This window comes from Perca fluviatilis, chromosome 12 (assembly GCF_010015445.1).
Source record: "Perca fluviatilis chromosome 12, GENO_Pfluv_1.0, whole genome shotgun sequence".
In the NCBI taxonomy this organism is placed as follows: domain Eukaryota; kingdom Metazoa; phylum Chordata; class Actinopteri; order Perciformes; family Percidae; genus Perca; species Perca fluviatilis.
The window spans coordinates 32,956,247-32,982,742 of NC_053123.1; the positions used below are offsets into that span (position 1 = coordinate 32,956,247).

At 38.9% G+C, this 26,496-nt stretch overlaps 3 protein-coding genes and 1 pseudogene across 3 annotated transcripts; 2 read left to right on the forward strand and 2 right to left on the reverse strand.

Moving 5' to 3' along the window:
- Positions 1 to 3,039: 3,039 nt before the first annotated feature.
- On the reverse strand, positions 3,040 to 3,981 carry LOC120569394 (olfactory receptor 51E1-like). The gene has a single exon (XM_039817269.1). It carries the CDS (start codon positions 3,979 to 3,981, stop codon positions 3,040 to 3,042), a length of 942 nt encoding a protein of 313 aa, XP_039673203.1.
- A 1,584-nt stretch (positions 3,982 to 5,565) lies between these two features.
- Positions 5,566 to 7,122, forward strand: LOC120569395 (annotated as a pseudogene).
- A 6,164-nt stretch (positions 7,123 to 13,286) lies between these two features.
- Positions 13,287 to 14,207, reverse strand: LOC120569677 (olfactory receptor 6N2-like). The gene has a single exon (XM_039817681.1). The coding sequence runs from the start codon at positions 14,205 to 14,207 to the stop codon at positions 13,287 to 13,289; it is 921 nt and encodes a 306-aa protein (XP_039673615.1).
- A 4,233-nt stretch (positions 14,208 to 18,440) lies between these two features.
- LOC120569396 (olfactory receptor 52A5-like) lies at positions 18,441 to 19,382 on the forward strand. Its single transcript, XM_039817270.1, has one exon. The coding sequence runs from the start codon at positions 18,441 to 18,443 to the stop codon at positions 19,380 to 19,382; it is 942 nt and encodes a 313-aa protein (XP_039673204.1).
- The last annotated feature ends 7,114 nt before the right edge of the window (positions 19,383 to 26,496 follow it).

The window sequence follows — 26,496 nt, forward strand, 5'->3', positions numbered from 1 at the left end:
ATTATCTAAAGATATAGCTACTCTGGATGGAATTGCCCTGGCCTCTACCACTACTGTCAGAAATGTAGGAGTTATTTTTGATCAGGATATATCCATCAACGCCCACTTAAAACAAACCTCAAGAACAGCCTTTTTCCATCTTCGTAACATTGCCAAAATTAGGAATATCCTGTCTCAAATCAATGCTGAAAAACTAGTCCATGCATTCGTTACTTCTAGACTAGACTACTGCAATTCCTTACTATCAGGTTGCTCAAATAAGTCCCTTAAGACTCTCCAGCTGATCCAGAATGCTGCAGCGTGTGTTCTGACAAGAACTAAGAGATCATATTTCTCCTGTACTAGCTTTTCTCGGCATTGTCTTCCTGTAAAATCCCGGATTGAATGTAAAATCCTTCTCCTGACCTACAAAGCTCTAAATGGTCAAGCACCATCATATCTAGAAGAGCTCCTAGTACCTTATTGTCCTAGTAGAGTACTAAGCTCCCAGAATGCAGAGCTACTTGTGGTTCCTAGAGTCTCTAAAAGTAGACTGGGGGCCAGAGCCTTCAGCTACTATGCTCCGCTCCTGTGGAACCAGCTCCCACTTTGGGTTCGAGGGGCAGACACCACCACCACATTTAAGAGTAAACTGAAAACCCTCCTCTTTGATAAAGCTTAAAGTTAAGGAGTGAGGAGTGGCAGCGTCCGCCTAACTGGCCCACCTGCTTCTCTTCGTAGTCATCAGTTTTATTTATTATATAATCAATAATATAGAGAGAGTAGTGGGAGGCAGGCCAGTACAGCCGGATCCGGTTGGGGAGAGTTCTAGCCCGACCAGGCACCTCTCTTTAACCTGCCTCTCTTAGTTATGCTATTATAATTCTAGACTGCCGGGGAAGTTCCTTCCTTCCTGTGACACACTGAGCTGCTCTCTCATCTCTACTTGTTTCCTTTTTATGCATCCTGTCCCAGAAATGCTTGTTACTAACCTAGTTCTGGGGAGTTTACTCCCCAGAATCCTTATGTTTCTTCTTCGCAGAGCTACGCTCTGCAATTCTCTGCAATTCCCGGCCGCATCCGACATGACATGAACTTCCACAATGACCTTCGAAGTCACTGTTCCATTATCTTTAATGTGATCATATTACCCGTCAGACACCGCCTACCAAGAGTCTGGGTCTGCCGAGGTTTCTTCCTAAAAGGGAGTTTTTCCTTGCCACTGTCGCAATAGCCACTGCTAATGCTTGCTCTTGAGGTAATTACTGTAATTGTTGGGGTTTTGGAATTCATAGAGTGTGGTCCAGACCTACTCTATCTGTAAAGTGTCTCGAGATAACTCTGTTATGATTTTATACTATAAATAAAATTTAATTGAATTGATGTCTCGTCCTCATTTGCTGTCACGCGTAGTGGTACATTCTGTCCCTGTTTCACTTGTTATTAATAACTTGTTATTATTATTATCAATGTACTTTGCTCCAGACTCATGACCTTTAACTACTCTATAGCAATGGCTTTATCTAAACCTTCTGTGCGTCAGAGTTTCCTTTGTTTGGGGAATGCAGATGTGTCTCGCCCGGAGAATTTACCACCGTCTCTATGACAGCACACAACTCTATGCAATAAGCATACACCAAAACACACTTGGTCTCTTATGGAAACCTTTTACATTCTTAAATGTATCTAGTAAGAACATTATTCTACAGGGATATATTCCGATATATCCATGGCCTCTAGACCCCTTATAAATTAAACTCTTCCAATTGTGTCCAATCCCCAAAGACTCATAACATATTATGCACCATCTGTTTTGTTCATAAGGAACATTTGAATGGCCTTTTTGGCCAGTAGTGACAGCCCTATGTGTATTGGATTGATCAGAAAAAGACAAAGATCGCTCTGAGAGACAGTTTAATAAGAAGAAAAGAAATCATTAGTCATGGGTAAAACAAACTGAAAGCTTAACATTACAATGTGTTCATATTTAAGAGGAACAGGTTACTGTTTCAGTGTCAAGTGCACAATAATGCAGCCTATAACAAGATGGAATTTTTTTAGCAAGCTCCTATTTACAATGAAAAACAGCACTACTGGAATATCAGCTGAACATACTATTGACTAACAAATATCAGTTTAAACTTCTTTAATCTAACCACTGAGTAGACTGCAGAGGCCCCAAAGAAAAACACTTCAACTCAATATTGAGATGTTCAATAATGATCAAGGGGCACTGACACTTTTCTGAACTGGAAAACTAATTAAAGTTCTAACAGTATTCTCATTCATAATGCAAAACTGTGTGGACATGCACTAAATTGATGTTTCAATCATTTCATTCTTTTTCTTCAGGGGCCAAAACTAATGTAAATGTAAAAAAACACATTGGTGTCTGAATTATAAAGTTTTTATAAGTGTTAAATAGTCATTGTTAAAGGAAAGAGGAAAAACAAATATAACATCTGACTAGAAAACCTCTTGAGCAGTGATGTCTGAGTACAATATTAATGACATAGTGCTGCAGGCCTTTACTTTAATGTCATGACATTTAATTCATACGTGTTAAGGAAATGTTACACGTCCGACGTAGTTTGTTGTCGGGACTTTTGCATAAAAGTGATTGGCATGTCTGAAAGAGTATTTGTTATTATGATCACTGATTCCGTCAGATCCCTGGTTTACGGTTGGCCAGGGGGGGTTGAAAAGTGATCTTCAAGGCACAAAAACACACTTCCTCAATGCAAAAAGACAAAGTAAAGCAAAAATAAATGGCATACAGAGAAATAGGATTCTACCATCGCAAACATGTATTCAAAACAAACTTAATGTTTTTTGTAATTAAACTTGATCATAAAGAATGAAATAGTTTTTAAATTAAAAATGAAATAGTTTTTTGTCTTTTTAATTACTGCAGAAAATGATATGTCATTACAATGGTAAAGCTGATGACCATTTATTGTATAGCAACTATGAACATTTTTTTATTTCTTCTGGATTAAACAACTTCTAATAATCAAAGAAACCTCATTTCTACATTATTATTACATAAGACTGAACAGATCATTTGTAGATATGTTGGTGCAGTTTTCTTTGACAGAACAACTTCTTGATGTGTTTATAAATTTCTTTCATTTTTAGTCCGTATATGATTGGATTAAAGAGAGGATGATACAAAATCACTTGTAAAGTCATTATTAAACGTATAGTTTTTGGACACTCCGATTCCAGTTTATCTATAATGATATCATATGTAAACAAACATGAAAAGCTGATTAGAACCAACAGATGAGGTAAACAGGTCTGTGCAGCTTTCATTCTGACTTCTCTACGACTTTGGTACGTCATAAGAAATATCTTTGTGTATGTAAAGATTATGAAAAGCACAGGGAGAATTGAAACATTGAAAAAGACAATCACACCAAACACAGTGATTGCTCTTGAGCTCACACAGTGAAGTTTGTAAATTGAGTTGTTGCAAAAGATTCCTTTCAAAGTAAAGTTACAGAGTTTTGTATTTGCACTAAATGATACTGGAACTGAAACCTGACAAGCAGGCACAAACCAAGCTAAACCCAGAAAGATACGGACAGTTGTTTTCTTCATGATAGTGTGATATTGCAGAGGTTTACATATAGACACATATCTGTCATAAGACATGGCTGCCAACAGTAAGAACTCTGAACCATTTAAAGAGTAATATAGGAAACACTGAAAGAGACAGGCTGAATAAGATATGATCTGTTTTTCAGATAAAAAGTCAATCAAAAGCTTTGGGTAGATATTAGTGCTGAAAAGAACAGAGTTCAGTAACAAAGCAGCAATGAAAATGTACATAGGCTCATGGAGGTTTTGGTGAAGCCAGATAAGGTACACAATAGTAGAATTACTGCAGATTATTAGAATATATATTGTGAACATCATCAAAAAATAAAGATATCTGTATTTGTCCACTTCAACATGCCCACCAAGAGTTATATATGTTATATTTAATTCACTATCCATTTCAAATCATTTAAAAATAAATCAATGTTATGAACCAGGCAGATTATGTAACATGCATACATGAATTAAAAAAAAGATGTTATACAACCTGTTAAGGATTGTTTAATTTACAGTTACCTGCACGTAGTGTGTGTTGACCTTCAGAATTCAGAAAGTGAACTGTCCAGCTCAGTTAACTGTTTTTATCAGTGTTCTTTTTCCCTCCATGGATCTCATTAAAACTTTTCACCAAGATAATGAACATGTAAACAACGTCATCAAACTCTGGAGGCCTGTAAACCAGACTACTAACTGGGGCACAATAGGTACTCTATGTTTCTAGGGACCCAAAGCTGGTGATATGATTTCAGCGACCACAAATGTTCTGTTGTCATGGAGGCCGAACTTACACAGGTATATTTTTTGTTCACCTTTTTGTCCCAGCTAAAGGTGCTGACACACCAAGCAGATGGCAGAGAACTAGTAGCTGGATAGTTAGTCATGTCACATTCATGTTTTAAGCTTTTAAATGTGGAGGTGCTTGCTGCACAGATTAATAATAAAATTAATAATAATAATCCATTTTATTTATAGGCGCCTTTCTAAACACTCAAGGTCACCTTACAAAATCAGCAATAAAACACTCAATATATTAAACAAGCAATCAGAGAAACAAGCAATAAAAGCAATAAAATAACATGATAATATTATTAATAAAAGAATTAAAGAGAGTAAGCCTGTCTGAAAAGATGAGTTTTTAGGTGAGATTTGAAAGTGGTTATGGACGTGGAGTGTTGAATGTAGTAGATTCTCTGATATACATGCATAACTGGTTGTGGTGTTTTTGCTTCACGGCTGTCTAGCTGCCCACTGTCCCCTTCTTATTTTATTTTTCCTGTATTTCTGGTCATAGCTGACCTTGCAAAGTCATTCATGTCATCCAGATCATAATTTTCATCAGATGTGCCAATTTCTCATAAAATTGCATTCTGAAAAGTGGTTCCTGTCAATCGTGTTATCATATGCTGCAATATTCATCTCCATCCACTAATTGCTATTTCTTCTTTGCATTGTGACAATTGTTTCATATTCGTTGCATTTGGCTTATTACAACATATTCATTGGTTCTGCCATTTGCTCATATCCATATTCTGCTATATACTGTCATATTCATCACAATTCCATTTTGTTCTGGTAAATTGGAGGTCCTAACATTATTTCCATGGCTCGCACTGATTCCCCTATTGCCCTTTTAAATCTATGATAAATTAAAGCTGCAAGCAGCGTCGGATGGGCCCTCGCACCTCTGCGCACGTCAGGGTTACCAACAAGATTTTATAGCAACATTCATCATACAGGCATACAGAATACATTCCACAATACGTGCCAGGCAATGTCAGGTAGTGCATATAACAGACACAAATCGAACAAAAACAAAAACACTCTCCCACCCCCACCCTCTGCGGTCTCGAGGAAAACAAAATAAAGAAACAAACAGAAATCACGCTTTGCCCAATCACTCTCCTCCAATTCTCGTGGTGCTGAGGTCACCAAGTTTGATATTTGTGCTGCTGCACTTTCCCGCTGGAGCACAAAATATAATCAATGCTAAGTCTTTACTACTTTTGTCTACGGTGAGTGTGCACTTCCGCGACAGCAACACAATGGAGCTCATGGTTTTGGTGTTGTCACTAGGTGAGGCCACAACCTTAAAGTATTTATTCTGTAGACGATTTATATCTCTTTTACGTAAATGTGACTCTTGTATAAGTGCCACATCTAGGTTTTTCCTTCTTAAATAGTCCAGGAATTCAGCTCGTTTGATCGGCCCATTTAGCCCCTGATGTTAACTGGAAAAAATGTGAAAGCTGGTAAAAACATAAAAAATAAAATAAAATCCCTAAACCTTCGAGACCGCGAGACCCCCTCCCTATCTGTAAGATATGTGACCATATCAACGTAGCTCGATCAAAACTCCAGCTCAATCATTTATTTCTAACAGTTCAGAGTTATGAAAGATGGCATGGCTAAAGCATAAGGGGCAGAGCAAACCATCACAATTAGAAAGGAACTATCTGCTGAGTTAACAGGCGTGGAATCACCCTTCTGTCTATTTAAAGCAAGGTGTTCTGCAGAGTCCTTCTCAACCAGATGGAGACAGCAATTGACACCAGGATTAGACAGGAGCAAGCAGGCTTCAGGGAGGTGTGGTATATGTAGTATCGATGGTGTAATGCTGTGTGGAGAAGAATCCGCTGACGTTCTTGATTATAAAGTTTTATTTACATCAAAGAATTCAGCATCAATTTACAAGCTCTGAAGAGCCCGGAGAGCGACAGTTTTCCCAATTCTCCAATGGTCACTCTGAGGTTCTGCTGTTAACACATGGTATATCTATACTTGTAACTTAGGGTGGGATCAATAATTGAACAATGGCTACAAGCCAACTGGCCTTCTTTTCAACAAAGACATCTCTATCTCGGGGGCCCCACTGATAACACTTTCCAGATGTTTCCAGAGAGGTGTCCTCTGAAAGTAGGGTAAGGTTCATCTGAGTTCTCCTGTCGAATCTTAGGTACCAGTCATAATATCTTCAGATAAAGCTTAAACACAAGTTATATAGAATGGTCAGATAAAATAGGATGATAATATACTTCAGAGGTAAGAGGATGTATAGATCAGAACTTATACATCATAGAGCAGTGCTTGGAAAGGAATGCATCCCTCTACATCAACTTCATGGACTTCAGGAGGGCCTTTGACAGTGTCCACTGAAGAACCCACTGGAAGATACTGCACGCATATGGAATACAATCAAAGATCATTTAAATCATAAAAACATTCTATGAACATTTTGAGTGTAGTGTCATCATGGGAAATGACCTCTCTCAGTGATTGTCCGTGCAGTCCAGAATGAGACAGGGGTGCATCATGTCCCCTATCCTCTTCCTGGTCGCCATAGACTGGGTCACAACCAACACCATGGCAGGCAGACCCAGAGGCATCCAGTGGACTCTGTTCTCCCAGCTGGAAGATCTTGACTTCGCTGACAATCTTGCTCTCCTATCAACCAACCAGTACAATATGCAGGCTAAAACTGATAGGCTTAACAACTTTGCCAGATTATTTGGGCTCAGTATCAACACCTCCAAACACAAGTGATGTGTGTCAATGCCATCCCCACAGTACCCATCCTTGTTAATGAGGAACCACTTGAGTTTGTGGAAGATTTCTGGGCAGTCTCATCAGTAAGGACAGCAGGGCATTTAAAGACATTAAAGCAAGGCTGGGAAAGGGTCAAGGTGCCTTCTCCCAACTCCGTCCCATCTGGAGATCAAAACAATGCAGCCTTAAAACGAAGATGCTCCTATATAACTGCAATGTAAATCTGTTCTGCTTTACAGTTCAGAGAGCTGGCGAGTTGTTAAAACAGTCATGAGGAGAATGGAAGTGTTCCATAATGGATGCATTTGATGAACATGCCAGAGCTTTTGGCCTAAAAAGATCTCCAACAATAAACTGTACAAGAAAACGGGAAGTCGGAGCATCACCAAGGAGATTAGGCACAGACGCCTGAGATGGCCAGGACATGTGTTGAAGATGGAGCAGGACCGCATCACGAAAGTCACCTTAAGATGGACACAACCTTGCAAAAGAAAACCTGGGTTACCCAAAACCACCTGGCGCAGAGCTGTGACACAAAAGCTGGAACAGATGAACCTGTCATGGGGAGAGGCCCAACATGCTGCCAGGGACCAAATGCAATGGAGAGTGCTCATTGAAGCCTTATGTCTCATAGGGGATGAAGAGGAGTAAGTAAGTAAGTAAGTAAGTAAGTAAGTAAGTAAGTAACTAAGTAAGTAAGTAACTAAGTAAGTAAGTAAGTAAGTATCTGCTGAGTTCAATGGTACCCCACACAAGCGTTTACGTCAAGTGGACTATGAGTTATGAAAGACTGCCTTGCTAAAGCATAGGATGCAAACAAAGAAACTCTCTGCTGTGTGCAATGATACCTCACCCTAACCCTAATGCCGAACACCCAAAATTAAAATGCACTAATTTCACACCGTAATTAAAAATGGCAGACTTCCTGTTGGTTTTAAGGGGTGGGTCCAAGAGGCTTTTTTGTACGTCTTGACATGATACATACGCTTACCAATTTCCGTTGGTCTTTATCAAAGTTAAAGGAGGGGCTTCAACTTTGAAAACTTTAAGTGGGGTGCTAGTGGGGAGCTATTTTTGCACACCTTATACATAACCCTTAAACTATCAAATTATTCTCCAGGCTTAGTGTGTGTGCAAATTTTGGTGACTTTTTAAGCATGTTTAGGCCCTTAAAAACGAGTTTGATTGTGAAGGTTTGAATGGAGGGTGGGAGTAGCTCAGTCTGTAGGGAGTTGGGTTGGGAACCTGAGTGTCGCTGGTTCAAGTCCCCATCACTTTCTGGGCACAGCCAAGGTGCCCTTGAGCAAGGCACGGAACCCCTAATTGCTCGGAGCATGTTTCCATGGGCAGCTCCCTCACTCTGACATCTCTCCATTAGATTAGAAAAATGAAATCGGAATTGGCTAAAATTGGTATCGGCTGTCCTAACTCAAAGAAAATCGGAATCGGCCTAGAAAGTTGTAATCGGTGCATCTCTGATTATAAGGTTTAAATAAGAAAAGCTCCTTCAGTTTTAATAGGGTCCTCACCGACGTCGGTGCTCGAACCCTACATACTTACAAATTGGACCTATACTAGCTCCATCTCTCTGTAATTCTCATCCCAGGGAACATTCTTTTATCTAAACCTAAAGTGTTTATTCTCTGCTACTTTCTGCGAGCACGCAGCTGACTCCACAGGGCGATAATCCCACGCTCTGTCTTTCCACAGGTGTATGATATAATGTCTTTATATCATATCGCCGTGGTGGGGTGACAAAAGCAGGATTATGGCTTCGTTTGTGCAGTAATGATCCCTCCTCGGCGGGAGTTATCATTTACACTTTCAATGATATCTTGATCAGGGATATTCTTCACAGTAATACATAGGACACAGTGGTCCAATCACATATTAATGGAAAACAAATAGTAGCAATAACTTTTACTCATTAATGAAACTCACTAGTTCTAAAGTCTGCCCAGAACTATGAAAGCCTCTTACTTTTTGGTGTGCAGTCTGTTAGTTTGCCCGGCGGATTTTCCCTGGTGAACAGAACTGAGTTAACCTCTCGCCAGAGATTAATGACCCGTACCGTCCAGGGCAGTGGAGCAGGAACACGGTCCAGTCGACTTGCAGGAAAACAAAGTGCGTTGTCCTTCTTTCCTTGAAACAGGGCTGCTTTACCCTCTCTGCAGATTTGGTGAAATATTGTGTTTAGTATTTCACTGGGATCCTTTTGTATCACAAAAGATACTGACGTCTCACTCGACCAGCGAATGATACGATGTTGATTCTCGAAAAGAGCTGAACGACGTGTCTTCTTACGGCAACGGATTACCTAGAAGAGCCGGGAGCGGTGATCGCCGGAGGCTTTTTTTCCCCCGTGGTGCATTCAAGGACCCGCAGCCAATTGGAAGCCTCAGTCCCTCAAAAACGTGTGAAGCCACGGTGTTGCAGATCTTAGCCCTTCCACCAGTCTGACAGGTTTCTCCTTGTTGTTAGGAGTATGGGGTTCCGGGCTGGTGATTACCTGACAGGCCGCTCTTTGGCCTCAGGGGAAGCTTAAGGCCTGTGGAAGTCTCTCTGTCTGTTAGCTTCGTACAGAAGTCTCTGTATGTCAAGAAAAGTCTGCATTTGGTGACTTTGTACTTCTCTACTACAGAGAATAGGGGAAGTTGTTGCTGGCCTGATGTTATGTACAACCTGATGGATGTTAGGGCTGGGAATCACCAGAAGCCTCACAATACGATATCATCATGATACTTATGTCACAATACGATATTATTCTGATTTTAAACATATTGCACTATTCTGCGATATATTGCATTGTATTACCTTTTTTCCAACTTCACATTTTTCTCAGTTTCAAATTATGTCCCCAAAAGGCAACTTTGTCAACACCTGTTTCTTCTAAAAAGATAAATGTCATTGTTTGTTCATCTCTTTTCAATTTTATTGCTGCAAAATGGGATTGTCAAGCAGACAAACTGACAAAAAAAAAAAAAAATAGATCCATGGTGTCTGTGTATCCATACAGTATTGCCACAGAAAATATTGTTATAGTGTGAAGCTTGGAGGTATCCCAAGCCATCTGCAAAGGTTCTTACTGACATTTCTCTCCACTGCACTTCCTTTACTGTCATAGGCACTTTATACACAGTAAAGCACCTACACATGATCCATGGCAAAACTGTGAAACTTAAACCAACACTATGTAACTTTTCGCTTCGGTCCCCCTACAGGTTGTCTTATTGGAACTACAGCTGCAGCTAAAAGTTACATAGTGTTGCTTTAAGGAGAGACATAAGACGACGACGGCGTCAGTGGTGCTACACCTTTTGTATGGTGTGTTTTCAAACACATCGAACATGCTAACGCACATTTGATGGCATCACCCAGATGTGGCGATCACCAGGGTGAGAAAAAAAAAATGGAGCCCAACTCTTTATCCTGCTGCTTTCAAGCAGCCTTTAGACGCAGAACATGATGCAACTATGACTGAAGCAATTAGCATTCACATTGGCATATTATATTATATTACATTGCATTATATATTATCTTATCTAGCCAAGGTGGAATCAATTGTATCACCTCATTATGCAAATGTTTTATTTTTTATTATCCTATTTCTTTTGTATATTTAGTTTCATAGCATAAGAGCTCTTTATGCAACAAACACGTTATCATCTTATGTTATTAGAGTACAAGCACTCCTTACTAAGCTATTGTAAATTAATTATGATTGTTGAGTATTATAATAAAATGTTTTATTAAATTCAGGTAATGTTATATGGTAAATAATTATTTTGTCAGGCCTAAAATCCACACTGATTTTCCATTATAGGGCCATGAAGTTGGCATTTAATTTCATCCTAGGTGGTATAAATAAGGTCTTAAAAAGTCTTGAATTAATCTTGAAGTGCTCCTTCATGGTCACAATGTTGTTGAAATTGCTCTCTCATATTTATCCAGTTTTTATGACATCCCCCTAACTGAACATAATCTTGACATCATAGCTTCCATTGATTGTCTATGGTTGGCTAGAATAGATCCTTCTCAGCTAGAAGTTAAATCAAACGCAATGGCGTCACCCTTGCTTTCAAACTAAATAAGGTTTTACTATGAGACAAGATTTTACAACTCTGGAAAGTTATCATGGTAGCAATTATTGTACATTTTGCTGCAATGATTGCTGGGTAGTACTGTAGAAATTCTTGGTTACTGTTACAAAGTAATCTACCAAGAATGTTAATTTTTATTATTGGCCAGATAACGTACAGTAATGTATTGTTGCAAACCTTTTCATATCAGTACTCATTTTCTTTCTTAAATGAGGTCTTTATTTATTAAAGCACACTCAATTGAATATCTATGCTTACATTAGCATTATTATTATTTCCACTCTAGGAGTTCATAGTTTGTAGATCTGCTGGTAATGAGGAAGACAGTTTTATGCACATTTTCCAAATATTCAAACAAACATTAACGTGTCTCTTTGTTTCACTGTTATCTCAAGTTGTGATCAGCAGTGGAAGTTTCCAGTGTATCCTGGGCTGGCATACTGCTGTGTCTTTATGTATAGACCACAATTTAGTGTAGATAAGGTCCCAAAGCTCTGTTGGCTTGACTTTAATCTGTTTAAATTAAGGCTTTCTTTTGGCCCCTTTCTTTTGACACAGTTTTGGGAAATGACATCCAGCTCCCAGAATCAGGTCTGAACTGAATTAGTTTGGAATAATGTATCAATGTCTTCTTGCAATCCCAATTATAAGTTTATTATACATTTTCTACACAGGACTTATAACTCACCCCGTAGACTATTTCTCTTAAAGGCCTGACTATCTACCAGACCCTGCACTTTCAGTCAATTTGTACATCAAGTCCTATATATACAGTATACATAGATTGTCCTGCCCAAACTACCAGATGATCAGAGTCAGTTTTACTGACACTTCCTAGTTTTATCTGTCCATAAATGAAAAGTTATAATATTTATGAGTACAACAGCAGCTTAATGGTTTGCCAGTTGAAGCAGGCAAATCTTGACGTCTCTGGTAGGGAAGAAATACGCTGTCCATTACTTTATTTCTATTATTTATTATCTATTAATGTGCTTATTCCAGGCCCTGTACTCTTATTTCCTATTATTGCTGATTGTTTGGTTTATCTTTACTTGCAGTGTGGATTGTCTACATTGGCCTCTGCAGTAAATGTAACTCTGTATATCCTTTTTACTTGGGAGAAAAATGGGAGAAACTTCAAAAGATATCCAGATTAGAGGATGGTTGCCCAACCCAAGCCCGACGGGACCCGATGGGACCCGACGGGCCGGGTTCGGACAGATATTTGAAAATGATGTTCGGGTTCGGGTCAGGCTCAGTCACATCAGCGCGATAAGGCATTGAACATTTTAAATTTAAAACAGCTTATTATATAGGTATCCAATGGGCCTGTTTCACGTGATGCAAAGGTTCATTTTTTTGATTAAAATAAATTTTAAATAATACCCTAACATCCATCAATGCTAAGAGTGATTTTCATTTCAATAAGTTGCTTTTGTGTTTTGCTGGGGACACTCGTGTTGATCTAAATTTCATTAAGAGACCTAGGTCCACAGAAATTCTTGTGTGAATATTATGGAGTTCGTTCTGTTAGCTTGGGCCATTTTTGGTAGGCCTATGTTAATTTAATTTCAATTGGCTATATGATTGGGCCTCTGTGTTAACGTGCGCTTCTTGCCCTCATCTGTTGACATTTCCGAATGCCTTCCTACAGTTGCTTAATAAAATCTTTCCACGCAAACAAACGTGCGTGTGTCATTAGTATGAAAAAAAAATGAGATTTTAACTGTCGGGCTCGGACAGAAAAATGCATCTCGATCCGCGCTCTAATCCAGATGGCTAGATTGCCCATGACTGACTAATGAGGTCTGGGGTTGAGATTAACAAAGACATATTTTTGTATCACGGCATCATTGACTTGTCATTACGTTGTTCAAAATGAATATACTCTTTATTATTTCCATGAAATATTGTTAAAAGAATTTTTACAGCATAGATGCAAATACATTACATACCTTCCAAAGATCCAAACATTTACATCTTTGCATTCATATAACAGAAGGAATGACTAACCATTGGCATCACTAATATTACTATTACTGTGACATCACTTTTAATACATTAGATGACTTTGGCTTGGCAAAACAACCTCTTTAGGTGTTTAGAAATTTCTTTCATTTGTAGTCCATATATAATTGGATAGAAAAGAGGATAATACAAAAATGCTTGTAGAGTCATTATTAAATGTACCTCAGATCCCACATCAAGCTGAATGACAATGACATCATATGCACACAAAATGGAAAAGATTAGCAAAACTATCAGGTGGGGTAAACAAGTCTGTGCAGCTTTTTTCCTAACCTCTCTACCACTTCGATAGGTTATTATAAGTATCCTGGTATATGTAAAAAGTATGAAGAGCAAAGGGAGAAGTGCCAGGCTTAGTAGAGCAAATATATCAAATATAGCCCGTACTTCTGAAACAACACATTGGAGACTGTAAACCGAATTGTTACAGAAAATTGCATTTAAAGTAAAATGACAAAGTTTCATATTACTGCTCAGAATTATTGAGACAGCAAGCTGAAAAGCAGGCACAAACCAAGCTACACCCAATATAATACTCACTGTAGTTTTTCTCATGATATTTGGATATTGCAGGGGTTTACAAATGGACACATACCTGTCATAGGCCATGGCTGACAACAGCAAGAAATCTGAAGCACTTAAGAAGTAATATAAAAATAATTGAAGGAGACAAGCTGAATATGATATGATCTGTTTTTCAGTAAAAAAGTTAACTAACAAATTTGGGTACATAGCAGTGTTGTAAACAATAGAGTTCATTAGCAAAGCTGCAATAAAAATGTACATAGGCTCATGGAGGTTCCTGTGAATGCAAATAAGGCAGACAATGGTGACACTAAACAAGATTGCTAGAATATACACTGTAAACATAATAACAAAATAGAAATACCTTGATTTGCCCATTTCCGCATACCCACCAAGAGTTATATACGTTACATTAAATTCATCATCCATGAAGAATGTCACAAATTAAACCATTAATGAATAAGACAGACAGATTGTATAACAAGCTTAAATTAATAAACTGAGGAAATAAGACTTACTATGAAGATTGCATTAACATGTATCATGTATTTGATTGTCTCATTCATTAACAGATACCTGACCCTAAACTGCACTTGATGTGTGTTCATCTTCAGAAAGTGAACAGTTGAAGTCAGCCAAAATCTTTTATGACATTTCTTCAACCTCCATGGATCTCATTAAATTTTCCACCAAGAGTTGTTATCATGTAAACAACTTCTTCAAACTCTGGAGGCCTGAACCCATAGGTGTTAAACTTTCTTTACACAACAATTTTACTACTTTACTTTTACAGGAAGCATGGACAAGTTTGAGGGCAACCAGATGCCAAGACTCTCAGAGAGACTGCAAGTCTCTCTTATAAACTTACTGGGTTAAGATGAATTCTTTTATGGTGAATGAAAAGCTTGATCCGACGAAGTAGGTCACTGAATCATGCAGACATTCTGAAGTATTCAAAGTGCTTCTCTTCTTCTCCATTATTTACCTTTTTCTTCTTCTAGTCCGTAGAAATAGCAAAGTTGGTAGCCTTTCCTCAGTTGCGCCACTTCTGTTCAGGAGAAGGCTGCAACTAGTGTCGTGACCAGCACATGCATGTATAAATATTTACTGCGCTCCCAAGACGTCACACTGTCGCGCAACAGGTTGAAACGGCGAGTATACTGGACTTTAAGCGGTAGGAAACAAATAAAAAAACTAATTAATATACACATCAAAATGAATTAAATTGCATTGAATGTACACATTTTATACATAACAAAGCTTAGGCCATAAAATGACATTACTTGGGCAATGCGTAGGTTGCGCTCCACCAACCAAATAAAAAAATCTAAATGTTGCTGGTCCATAATCTACACAGCATTTACTGACCTGATGCCCCTATTGTCTTACCTTACATGGCAGCTGGATACTCACGATATCATGAGATCACGCCAGAGTCACAGATTACACAAAAGTCCATCTTGTAAGGCTTCAAGTAATGCATTTTTGCCTGCATAGCAGCAGACCGAACCAATCACTGTTCAGAGCTACGGACAGCGACTGTTTAAAAAAAACACTGGGGGACGTAATAGATTGTTCATTCACTCACCTACTAGAAATTTTTTAGAAACATTTTTTTAGAAAAAGAAATTTTAGAAAAAGTGAGTGGCATTTTGCTGTGATAATCGGTTCCTGTTTCCGAAAGCCTTCAATTAACATGCAGATATTTAAATAGACGGTATTGTCATATTACAAGTAACTAGTTTATGAGAAAGCAGATTCCTGATAAGTAGGTCTGGATGGTAGAGGAGCGTATTTTCAGATTGGGGTGAATGGTACAATTTCAGATCGTGGGGCCGCTTGTAACCATTATCTTTTTCTGTCGGTCGTGACCCAGCCTACATGACCATTGGTTAGGGTAGGAACACAAATTGACAGGTGAATCAAGAGCTTTGCCTTCAGCCTTCAGCATTCAGCCTTCTAACATTGGTGCTGTATAGCAAATGCAATAACACCCCTGCTGCTCCAATTCTCGTGCCAATCTCCCTCTCCATTGTCCCCTTACTAAGGAACAAGACCCCAAGGTACTTATGCTACATTTACATTGCTAGATTTTGGTTTAAAAACTAATATCTTTGGCTAAGTTTACAGCTCGCATCCCACCTGCTCTGGCGTTTTAGAGAACCTAAACTGGAGAAATTTAAAAACCATATCTGACCCCATTTTGGTTTGGAATCTGTGGGGTTCTGTTGCAGTTTCAAACAATGACCTTTGGCAACAGCGACACTGACGCCAATGTTTAGCCGCCTGATTGGGTTTTATCAGTCACAACGTCTCATTTTCTGAGACTAAGCTACTAACGTTAAGGTAAGGCAAAGAAAGGCAGCTTTATTTATATAGCACATTTCAGCAACAGGGCAATTTAAAGTGCTTTACATAAAACATGAAAGAGCAAGATGTTGGGTCTGGGAACTCACCATTGACAGGGCTCAATCCGATGGGTGGGATAAACGGTTGTCTTTCAAATTCTCTGGGCATGCAATAGGATAGCACTACAACCAGGCAGAGCAACGAAGAAGGAAGAGAAGCTAGTTCATAGATTAAACTTTTGCCATATCCGGTTGGCAAAACTCTGAACATAGCTTCCCTTTGTAAGAATGATTTTCTGTGCCGTTCTTTGTTCTTTTCTCAAAGAAAAGCTTAACTCCAAGTCTTCCAGAAGATCGCTGTTCCCAGCAGCAGCCATAAGCCCGCCCACCGACTCTATACACGATGTGATTGGCCTGACCAGAGTTTGTTTTTTTCAGCTCGCAAATCAACTGAGAGTGCCTATATCCCCCGTGTCTGCAAAATTATTTTGCTGCTGTTAGGGTGCGTCGAGATTTCTAGGCTAGTATCTGAAGTCTCTTTCCCAAAATTCAGCCTTGGTGCAGAATTAGAGCCAGTAGAGCCAGTCCCACAATGAGCTTTCCTTAGGATGTGCCATTTCTGTGTCTATAGCTATTGAGGAGGAGAGAGGGGGGACCAGGTGGAGGATGGGAGTGTGGCCTTGACCAACTTCCCCTTTGCTTGTTTGAAAGCCATGATGTCTCTCTTTCTCATGGGTGGGCCACATTCTCTGGGTGGGCAAAACAGAGAAAGGGGTAACCTTGCTCCTTATGAAATCATAAGGAGAAGATTCCTGATTGGTCCATCTGAGCTTTCATTTTCTCAAAGGCAGAGCAGGATACCAAGGGCTCGGTTTACACCTATTGCCATTTCTACTCACACCTTAAAGGTCCTTTAAAGTGTGTGCAGCCCAACTGGCAAATGTTTTTACAGACATTTTCAATATATCAATGCTCCTGTTTGTAGTCCCCACATGCTTACAGTTAATCCAAATAGATCTACATTACATGTCATTTAGCTGACGCTTTTATCCAAAGTGACTTGCTATACCGTATTTCCTCAAATAAAAACCGGTAGTTAATAGATAGTTAGTTAGTTAGTTAATTAATTAATTAATTAATTAATTAATTAATTAATTAATTAATTAATTGGTAGTTAGTCTCAAATTAAGGCCGGGGAAAAAATAGTGTGGATAATCTCCTAAATGCCTTTCAAATAATATTAAGTCAAAATAAAATTCAAGTTCATTGTAATGTACATTTCAACCAATTTAATTTAACAGGTTCAATAATATATTCATGCTTTTTTCCACACTTTGTTTTTCTGGATTATTGTCCTACCGGTATTTTAGTCAATGCGGCTGTATGTGTAGTTTGCAGTAACGTACAGGTGCCAATAGATGGCAGTAGCTTCACTGGATGTAATACAGGTCTCATTTAATGCTAGCAGAGAATGACGGGCTCTGGTACTATTGACGGACTTTTCAACAACAAAACGAAAAGAGTTTTAAAATACGTGGAGGAAAACTCGGGTGAAAAAGCTGCGAGACATTTCGACATTGACCCCAGGACTATCCGATACTGGAAGAAACATATGTCAGAGGTCGCACACCTCTGGAGCAACTAGGGGTTAAGTATCTTGCTCAGGGACACATTGGTGGATGTATTGCAGTGAGTATCAAACCCAGGTCCCCCTCACCAAAGGCATGTGTCACATCCACTGCGCCATCACATCCACTGCGCCATCACCACCCCACACCCTGGACCAGAGAAACACGTGAAAATGTTGTTCATAGACTATATTCAACACCATTTTCCCTCCATGCTCATTGTCAAGCTCAAAGACCTGGAAATAAACACAGCAAAAAACTACTCTGCACTTAAGCAGGATGCAGCTGCCATCAATTGAGGAGCCCTCCCCCCAGCGGTGTAGGAAGAAGGCCACAAACATTATCAGGTAAAATGTAAAGAGACCAAACACCCATGTAAAGAAAGTTTAACACATTTATGGGTGCAGGCCTCCAGAGTAGTTTTTTTAGTAGTTGTTTACATGATAACAACTCTAGGTAGAACATTTTAATGAGATCCATGGAGGGTCAAGAAATCTGATAAAAACAGTCCACTGAGCCAAACAGTTCACTTTCTGAATTCTGAAGGTCAACAGACACTACGTGTAGGTAAATGTAAATTCAACAATCTAACATGTTGTATTCAATCGTTTTTTAATTAATGTATGCATGCAAGATAATGTGCCTGGTTTATACGCTAACATTGATTTATTGTTGTCTGATATTAAATGGATAGTGAATTAAATATAACATATATTACTCTTGGTGGGCATGTTGAAGTGGACAAATACAGATATCTTTATTTTTTGATGATGTTCACAGTATATATTCTAATAATCTGCAGTAATTCTACTATTGTGTACCTTATCTGGGTTCACCAAAACCTTCATGAGCCTATGTACATTTTCATTGGTGCTTTGTTACTGAATTCTCTTCTTATCAGCACTGCTATTTATCCAAAGCTTTTGAATGACTTTTTATCTGAAAAACAGCTCATATCTTATTCAGCCTGTCTCTTTCAGTGTTTCCTATATTACTCTTTAAATAGTTCAGAATTCTTACTGTTAGCAGCCATGGCTTATGACAGATATGTGTCTATATGTAAACCTCTGCAATATCAAACTATCATGAAGAAAACAACTGTGTGTATCTTTCTGGCTTTAGCTTGGTTTGTGCCTGCTTGTCAGGTTGCAGTTCCAGTAGCTCTTGGTGCAATTGCTAAACTCTGTAATTTTACTTTGAAAGGAATATTTTGCAACAACTCAATTTACAAACTTCACTGTGTGAGCTCAAAAGCACTCACTGTGTACAGTGTGATTGTCTTTTTCAATGTTTCAATTCTCCCTGTGCTTTTCATAATCTTTACATACACAAAGATATTCATAGTAACGTACCAAAGTCGTAGAGAAGTCAGAATGAAAGCTGCACAGACCTGTTTACCTCATCTGTTGGTTCTAATCAGCTTTTCTTTTTTGTTTACCTATGATGTCGTTATAGTTAAACTGGAATTGGAGCTTCCAAAAACTATACATTTAATAATGACTTTACAAGTGATTTTGTATCATCCTCTCTTTAATCCAATCATATACGGACTAAAACTGAAAGAAATTCATAAACACATCAAGAAGTTGTTCTGTCAAAGAAAACTGCACCAACATTTCTACAAATGATCTGTTCTGTCGTCTGAAATAATAATGTAGAGATGAGGTTCCTTCCTTTAGCTTTACTTTGTCTTTTTGCATTGAGGAAGTGTGTTTTTGTACCTTGAAGATCACTTTTCAACCCCCCCTTGTCAACAGTAAACCATCGATCTGACGGAATCAGTTTTCATGATAACAAATATTCTTTCAGACATGCCAATCATTTTCATGAAAAAGTCACGACAGCAAACTACGTCGTACCTGTAACATTTCCTTAAAACGTGAATTAAATATCGTGACATTAAAGTAAAGGCCTGCAGCACTATGTCATTAATATTGTACTCAGACATCACTGTTCAAGAGGTTTTCTAGTCAGATGTTATATTCATGTTTTTCCTATTTCCTTTAACAATGACTATTTAACACTTATAAAAAGTGTTTTAATTCAGACACCAAACATACTCATTAGTTTTGGCCCCAGAAGAAAAAGAATGACATGATTCCAACATCAATTTAGTGGATGTCCACACAGTGTTGTATGATAAATGAGAATACTGTTAGAACTTGGAAGTTGAATTAGTTTTCCAGTTCAGAAATCATTATTGAACCTCTCAATATTCAGTTGATGTGTTTTTCTTTGGGGCCTCTGCCGTCTCCTCAGTGGTTAGATTGAAGAGGTTTAAACTGAGATTTGTTAGTCTATAGTATGTTCAGCTGATATTCCAATAGTGCTAACTCTATACCATTCTTCTGTTTTTCATTGTGAAGAGCTTGCTAAAAGTTAATTCCATCTTGTTATAGGCTGCATTATTGTGCACTTGACACTTAAACAGTAACCTATTCTTCTTAAATCTGCACACATTGTAATGTTTAGCTTTCCGTTTGTTTTACCAATGACTACTGATTTCTTTTCTTCTTATTAAACTGTCTCTCAGAGGGCTCTTTGTCTTTTGCTGATCAATCCAATACACATAAGGCTGTCACAACTGGCCAAAAAGGGCATTCAAATGTTCCTTATAAACAACACAGATGGTGTACAAAATGTTATATAAGTCTTTGGGGATTAGACACGTCATGACCTGGCTCAAAGGTATGACAAAATGTGGAGAACACACATTTGCTCAATTAAATCAAATGTATTTAAATAAACAAAGGTAAACGTGCTATAAGTTTATCAGTAATGTGTGTAGTGTATGGATGTGTGTAGGTGTAGCAATGTTAGAATGCAAAAGTAACTCAACCCAAAGTCCAAACAAACAAAGCAACCTTGAGGAGGGAGAGATCAAGAGTTACTGGCCAGGCACTCCTATTTATGGACATGTGAGCAATCAGTTCATCCAGGTGTCAATTACCAGTCCTTAGCCAATCCCCAGATCCCAGCAACCAAAGGGACTTAATAGGTCTTGAGGCCTAGGAGCCGTCACACACAATCGCAAAAGTTTAATTTATAAGGGGTCTAGAGGCCATGCATATATAGGAATATATCTCCCAAAAAGGAAGTGGTGACAAAAGAGAAATAAGTAGTTATGCATGGAAGCATACACACATGTTAATCCTTATCATACAGGACAATAGCAGATCTAACTGAATAGTAAATAGAAAATTAGACATGGAAATGTATGGCAAAACAGATGAACAAATAGTTCTATTATATATATGAAGCATAAATTAAATACATGTCCAAGATGCAATGAATGAGGTCATGTTACATGCTGTAATGAGGAAGTGACGTTAAACTGCTGCAATGATGAGAAAGGATGACTATGCACCACTTACCAGATACGATCGAGCCAGGAATATACCCCCCAAAGAAGAAACAATTAACAAAATATGAATGTAAACGTGTGATAGCACAAATTAGACATAGGAAATCTTTGAAAAAAACAACTTTATAGCTATGCTTTATTTAAAAAAGGTGATTCAAGGAATGAGGTCACGTTGACCATGATGCAATGAAAGACATCAAGGTCCAAGTCCAGACCAACTAATAATACCATAAATTATGCATTATTGGTACAATTGATACAAGCTTATGTATGTCTTCGCTCAGTAAATGATGGTGCAAATAGTTAAGGTTAGCCATGACCAGAAATGGTAAATTAACAATAGTAGATTAAATCACCATAATACAGAAACCACCATCTGTTATATACGTTACTTAACTGTAGAATAAAAGTTGCTAAAACAAAATTGCAGTGTTAGTCATTGAGGAAGTGGTTAAAAGTACTATTACATGTAAATGCACAGAAAGTTAAGCTTAAGTCATAAAAATAGTATAATAGAAGACACCCCCACTGTGAGGATAGGATAAAAGCTTGAGGGAGAGAACAGATCAAGGCTCATTTGGACAGAGACTTTGGTGGACTGAGCTTCGACTTAATGTCTGTTGCTAGAGAAACTGAGACTCTGTTTTTGTGAACCCACAATTGTGTTGTACCTCTTATGCGGGACTCAGTAAACTTTGCTTAACTGAACTCTTCATCTCAGATTGATCCTTGTGTCCTGGTAAACTTAAAGTGGTGATAGAATGTACAACCGATTTTACCCTGTCATAGTTGAAAAACGACAGTTCGGTGGGTAAATAGGACATACATAGAACCTCAAAATCCCATTGACACCTCTTTCCTCTGCAAATCTCATTATTTGAAAGTGCTGCTGAAAACGGGTGAATCTCAACAAAGCTAAAAGTTTACGTCAACTTCTCAAATCCTCCTCATTTGGCTCTAGTCTCTGTCACACCCCAACATTTACATAGGCTACACAACTACAACTGTCCTGAGGTCAGCTAGTCTCCTGAATCTAGGTCACGCAGATCTCTGAAATTGTATACATTGTTCATCTGCTATTTTACCACTAAATTCACTTCTGAGACTTTTTTTATGCGAGAAATCAACTATGTAAAGCTCAAATATGGGCCGTTTCACAACATTTTTTAGCTAATTGAAAATTTGGTAGGACAGTATCAGACTTCACGAGCTCCACAATCTGCCGGTACAGGCGGCGGCTGCCGGCCAGGTTTGCTACCTTCTCTGTCGGCCTCTCTCCTTCCACATAGCCTACTGGCCCAGAGAAAAGTGTTTAGAACGAGTATATCGGACAATGGAGCGGGAGTTGTTGATATAACCCAGCACCGCAGAGGCACTGGCAGAGGACATTGCAGGGGTTCACTCTCCGCTCCCCGCGCTTACTAGCTATTAGGTGAGTTGTGATTCTTTGGTGGATGTTTTTTATGTCCCAAGGGTAATGTTACAACTACACTAGTTATAATGAAAGTGTCGAAACATTTTGTCTTGGCTACAGCTGCTGCAGCCGGCTTGCGCCCGGGCATGGCTGGGCATGTAACAGACAGTGTGTGTGTGTGTGTGTGTAATATGAGACTCCAATGTATGCATATGTGGGTTGCTCAACCAATCAGCGCGCAGCTCATCTAAATCTTCATGAGCATACCATATTTGAAGAAAAGCTCTTGTTCAAAATAGGGCCACATTCACAGGGTAGTTACAATTTTTTTCGATTGCTAAACGACAGTGGGCACAACTGGAGTCACGTGCAAAACTCTAAGTACAGTCTGCACAGCAGCAGTACATGTGGACCAAACTCTAGTTCGTTTTTCAATGCTTGAACACAGTTTTCAAAACTCTACACACTTATCCCAGGACTTTAACCACAACCTGCACAACACTGTAGATTTACAGCACTTTGTTCAAATGCTAACACACTGCTGTCAAAACTGTGAACCACACATTCAAAACTGAATGGATTTCAGCCTTGTGCCTTTCAAATACTGCTGATTGCAATTTCAGCTGAAAGGCTAAGCAAGTATCTTGTTTTAGACTTGTCACACACACACACACACACACACATACATACATACATACATACATACATACATACATACATACATACATACATACATACATACATACATACATACATATATATATATATATATATATATATATATGTAGAGCTCAGAAAGACTAATTTTGGAAATGGAACAAGGAAGACGGGTTCGTGGAGGGAGAAGGGTGGCAGGGATGGGTGGAGGAAGACAAAGAAGAAAAAGAACGGTTATTTCAGATGAAATAAGGGTTACACTTATAGACCATGTCGTGAACCATGGTCTCTCATTGAGAGAGGCAGGGTTGAGGGTGCAACCCAATCAGCAAAGATCCACAGTGGCATCTGTAATGCAAATTTTCCATCATACAAACAGGTGAGAGTTACATCCTTACAGTAAATGAAAACATTACAGGAATTTATTTTGTATTGCAATTATAGAATATTTACTCAGATATATATTACAGTAAGTTTGACTGTAAAATATATTTTTACAACAGGACCCAAAGGCTGCGCCCAACAGGAGGAAGAGGAAAAATATTTTCAGATGCGCAGGAAAATGCTATTGTTGACATGGTTGTTGTCAACAATGCAATAAAACTGCAGGAGATTCAAGATAGAGTGCTGGCTGATAATGATATATTTGAAAATGTTAATTCTGTCAGCACAACAACTATTGCTCAAGTCCTAAAGAAACACCAAGTTACAATGAAACAGTTATACACTGTACCGTTCGAGAGAAACAGTGAACGGGTAAAAGAGCAAAGATACCAATATGTCCAGGTAAGACGTCTGAGGTTACATACAACTATAAAAAATATTTACAGTAAAAAATTACTACAGTAAAACTGTGCAGTTACTGTTTTTCAGAGAGTAATGGAGGTGGAAGCACTGGAAACACCACATTCATTTGTATTTATCGATGAAGCTGGATTTAACCTTGCCAAAACAAGGCGCAGAGGAAGGAATGTTATAGGTCAAAGGGCCACTGTGGAGGTTCCAGGCCAAAGGGGGGGAAATATCACCATGTGTGCTGCAATGGCCAATGATGGTTTGCTTCTCAACACGCCACTCATTAACCATACAACACAGAAAGGTGTATAGCTTTCCTAGAACAGCTCTATGCTCAGCTAGTGCCAGCAGAACAGGGGGAGCCAGTAAGAAACCCCCAAGTTTTTGTCATAGTTTGCGATAATGTTGCCTTTCACCACTCTGCAGCTGTCACAGATTGGTTTGCAGCACATCGCAGATTTATGGTTTTGTACCTGCCTGCATATTCACCCTTCCTCAACCCAATAGAGGAGTTTTTCTCTGCCTGGAGGTGGAAAGTGTTTGGTCACTACCCACATGACCAAATGTCTCTTTTGGAAGCCATGCATGCTGGATGTGAGGACACGAGTCCAGAGGACTGCCAGGGATGGATAAGGCACTCCAGAAGGTTCTTCCCCAGGTACATGGCAAGAGAGAACATTAGATGTGATGTTGATGAAAACCTGTGGCCTGATGTGAGAGAGAGGCAGGATTAGCCCCTCAATTATTTGTTCGAATTAGGCTACAGTATGTACTTTTAGTTTCTACCTTTTTTTTCTCATTACTGTAATTCCGTAAATTACTACAGACTATTGAAGCAAACTGCTAATTTTCATTTACCTTAAAGAATTGTTATGTTCTAAAATTTTAAATAAATCATGTGAAAGAATGTCACTCTTTTCTTTGAAGAAAATATTACTTTGTATGAAGTCACTGAAATTGTTCAAACTGTAAAGATGAAAAGTTTGTATTTTCTGTATTGGTGTTTGACTCTAGTGTTTTTACTCAGTGTGTTCTGAGTGACAGTGTGAGTTATCTCAGTGAGGCCTGTGCATAGTGTTTGGCTGCACTGAGCCTGTTTTGAGACGTGTGTGAAGAGTTGTGTTGCTTTGAATGAGTTTTGCAGGAGATGTGAACAGTTTAGCTCAGGTGACTGTTGGTAGTGCAGACTGTAGTTAGAGTTTTGCACATGTGACTCCAGTTGTGCCCACTGTTGTTTAGCAATCAAAAAAAACTGTAATGGCCCACAGAAAATCACATGGGCCATTTTCAGCCCAACCAATGTTACATACCCTATTAGGAGACCTTAAGGAACAGTGTGAAATACCCTATATAATCATTCTATCACCCCTTTAACACACGTCTCAAAACAGGCTCAGTGCAGCCAAACTCTATGCACAAGCCTCAGTGAGATAACACACACTGTCACTCAGAACACACTGAGTAAAAACACTAGAGTCAAACACCAATACAGAAATTACAAACTTTTTCATCTTTACAGTTTGAACAATTTGAGTGACTTGACACTACTCAATAGTTTATTTAAGGAAAAGATATAGATTGTGTAATATACAACTTTTTACGTAAGGTAAACAAGAAGAAATAAAAATCAGCAGTTTTCTTCAACATAGTATTTTGTCTCTAGTAATTTATGGAATTACAGGGGGAACAGTAAGAACAAATAGTGTGACTAATTCTGCCTCTCTCCAGCATCATGTGGCAAGTTTTCTTCATCACATTGAATGTCTGCATTAGAGTCCGGATCGGGACGAATTTTTCTGTCCGAGGCCGGCCCGTGTCCTACAGAGCCGTGTCCGAACATGGCCCGAGTCCGACATGCATTAAGAAATTTGTGTCCGAGCCCGACCCCAGCCCGACACAGGTAAAATCTAAATTTTTTCCCTCATACTAATGACACATGTAGGCTACATTTGTGGAATGCCTTTATTAAGCAACTGTAGGAAGGCATTCGGAAATGTCAACAGATGAGTGCATCAGCGCACACAGGGCAACAAGCGCACGTTAATAAGCTGTTAAAATGTTCAATGGGTTAACCTTTCCTGATCGCTTCGTTTCCGACCGTGATCAGAAAACCAGGGGAGACTCGTTACCTCCAGGGCCGACGTTATAACACGAATAACCACTAACTCTGCTCCTGTTACATCTACAACACGTTTGCTTCCTCTTTCTCTAGGTTATCTCTCTTCTGCCCACTTACCTCACACGCACGCACTGAGCTCTCTTAAAAAGGAGCCCTAGCACCATTTTACAACAGATGCCTTATCGCGCTGATGTGACTGAGCCCGACCCGACCATAATTTCTAAATATCTGTCCGAACCCGGCCCGACCCGTCGGGTACCATCGGGACCCGTCGTCCTCGGGTCGGGTATCCACGCCTTAGTCTGCATCATCTCTAAATACTAATGAATGTGGTGTTTCCATTGCTTTCACCTCCATTATTTTCTGAAAAACAGTAAGAACACAGTTTTACTA

Excerpts from the sequence above, each read along its gene's own strand:
- LOC120569394 (XM_039817269.1), bottom strand. The coding sequence starts at position 3,981 with ATGGATAGTGAATTAAATATAACATATATAACTCTTGGTGGGCATGTT.
- LOC120569677 (XM_039817681.1), bottom strand. The coding sequence starts at position 14,207 with ATGGATGATGAATTTAATGTAACGTATATAACTCTTGGTGGGTATGCG.
- LOC120569396 (XM_039817270.1), top strand. The coding sequence starts at position 18,441 with ATGGATAGTGAATTAAATATAACATATATTACTCTTGGTGGGCATGTT.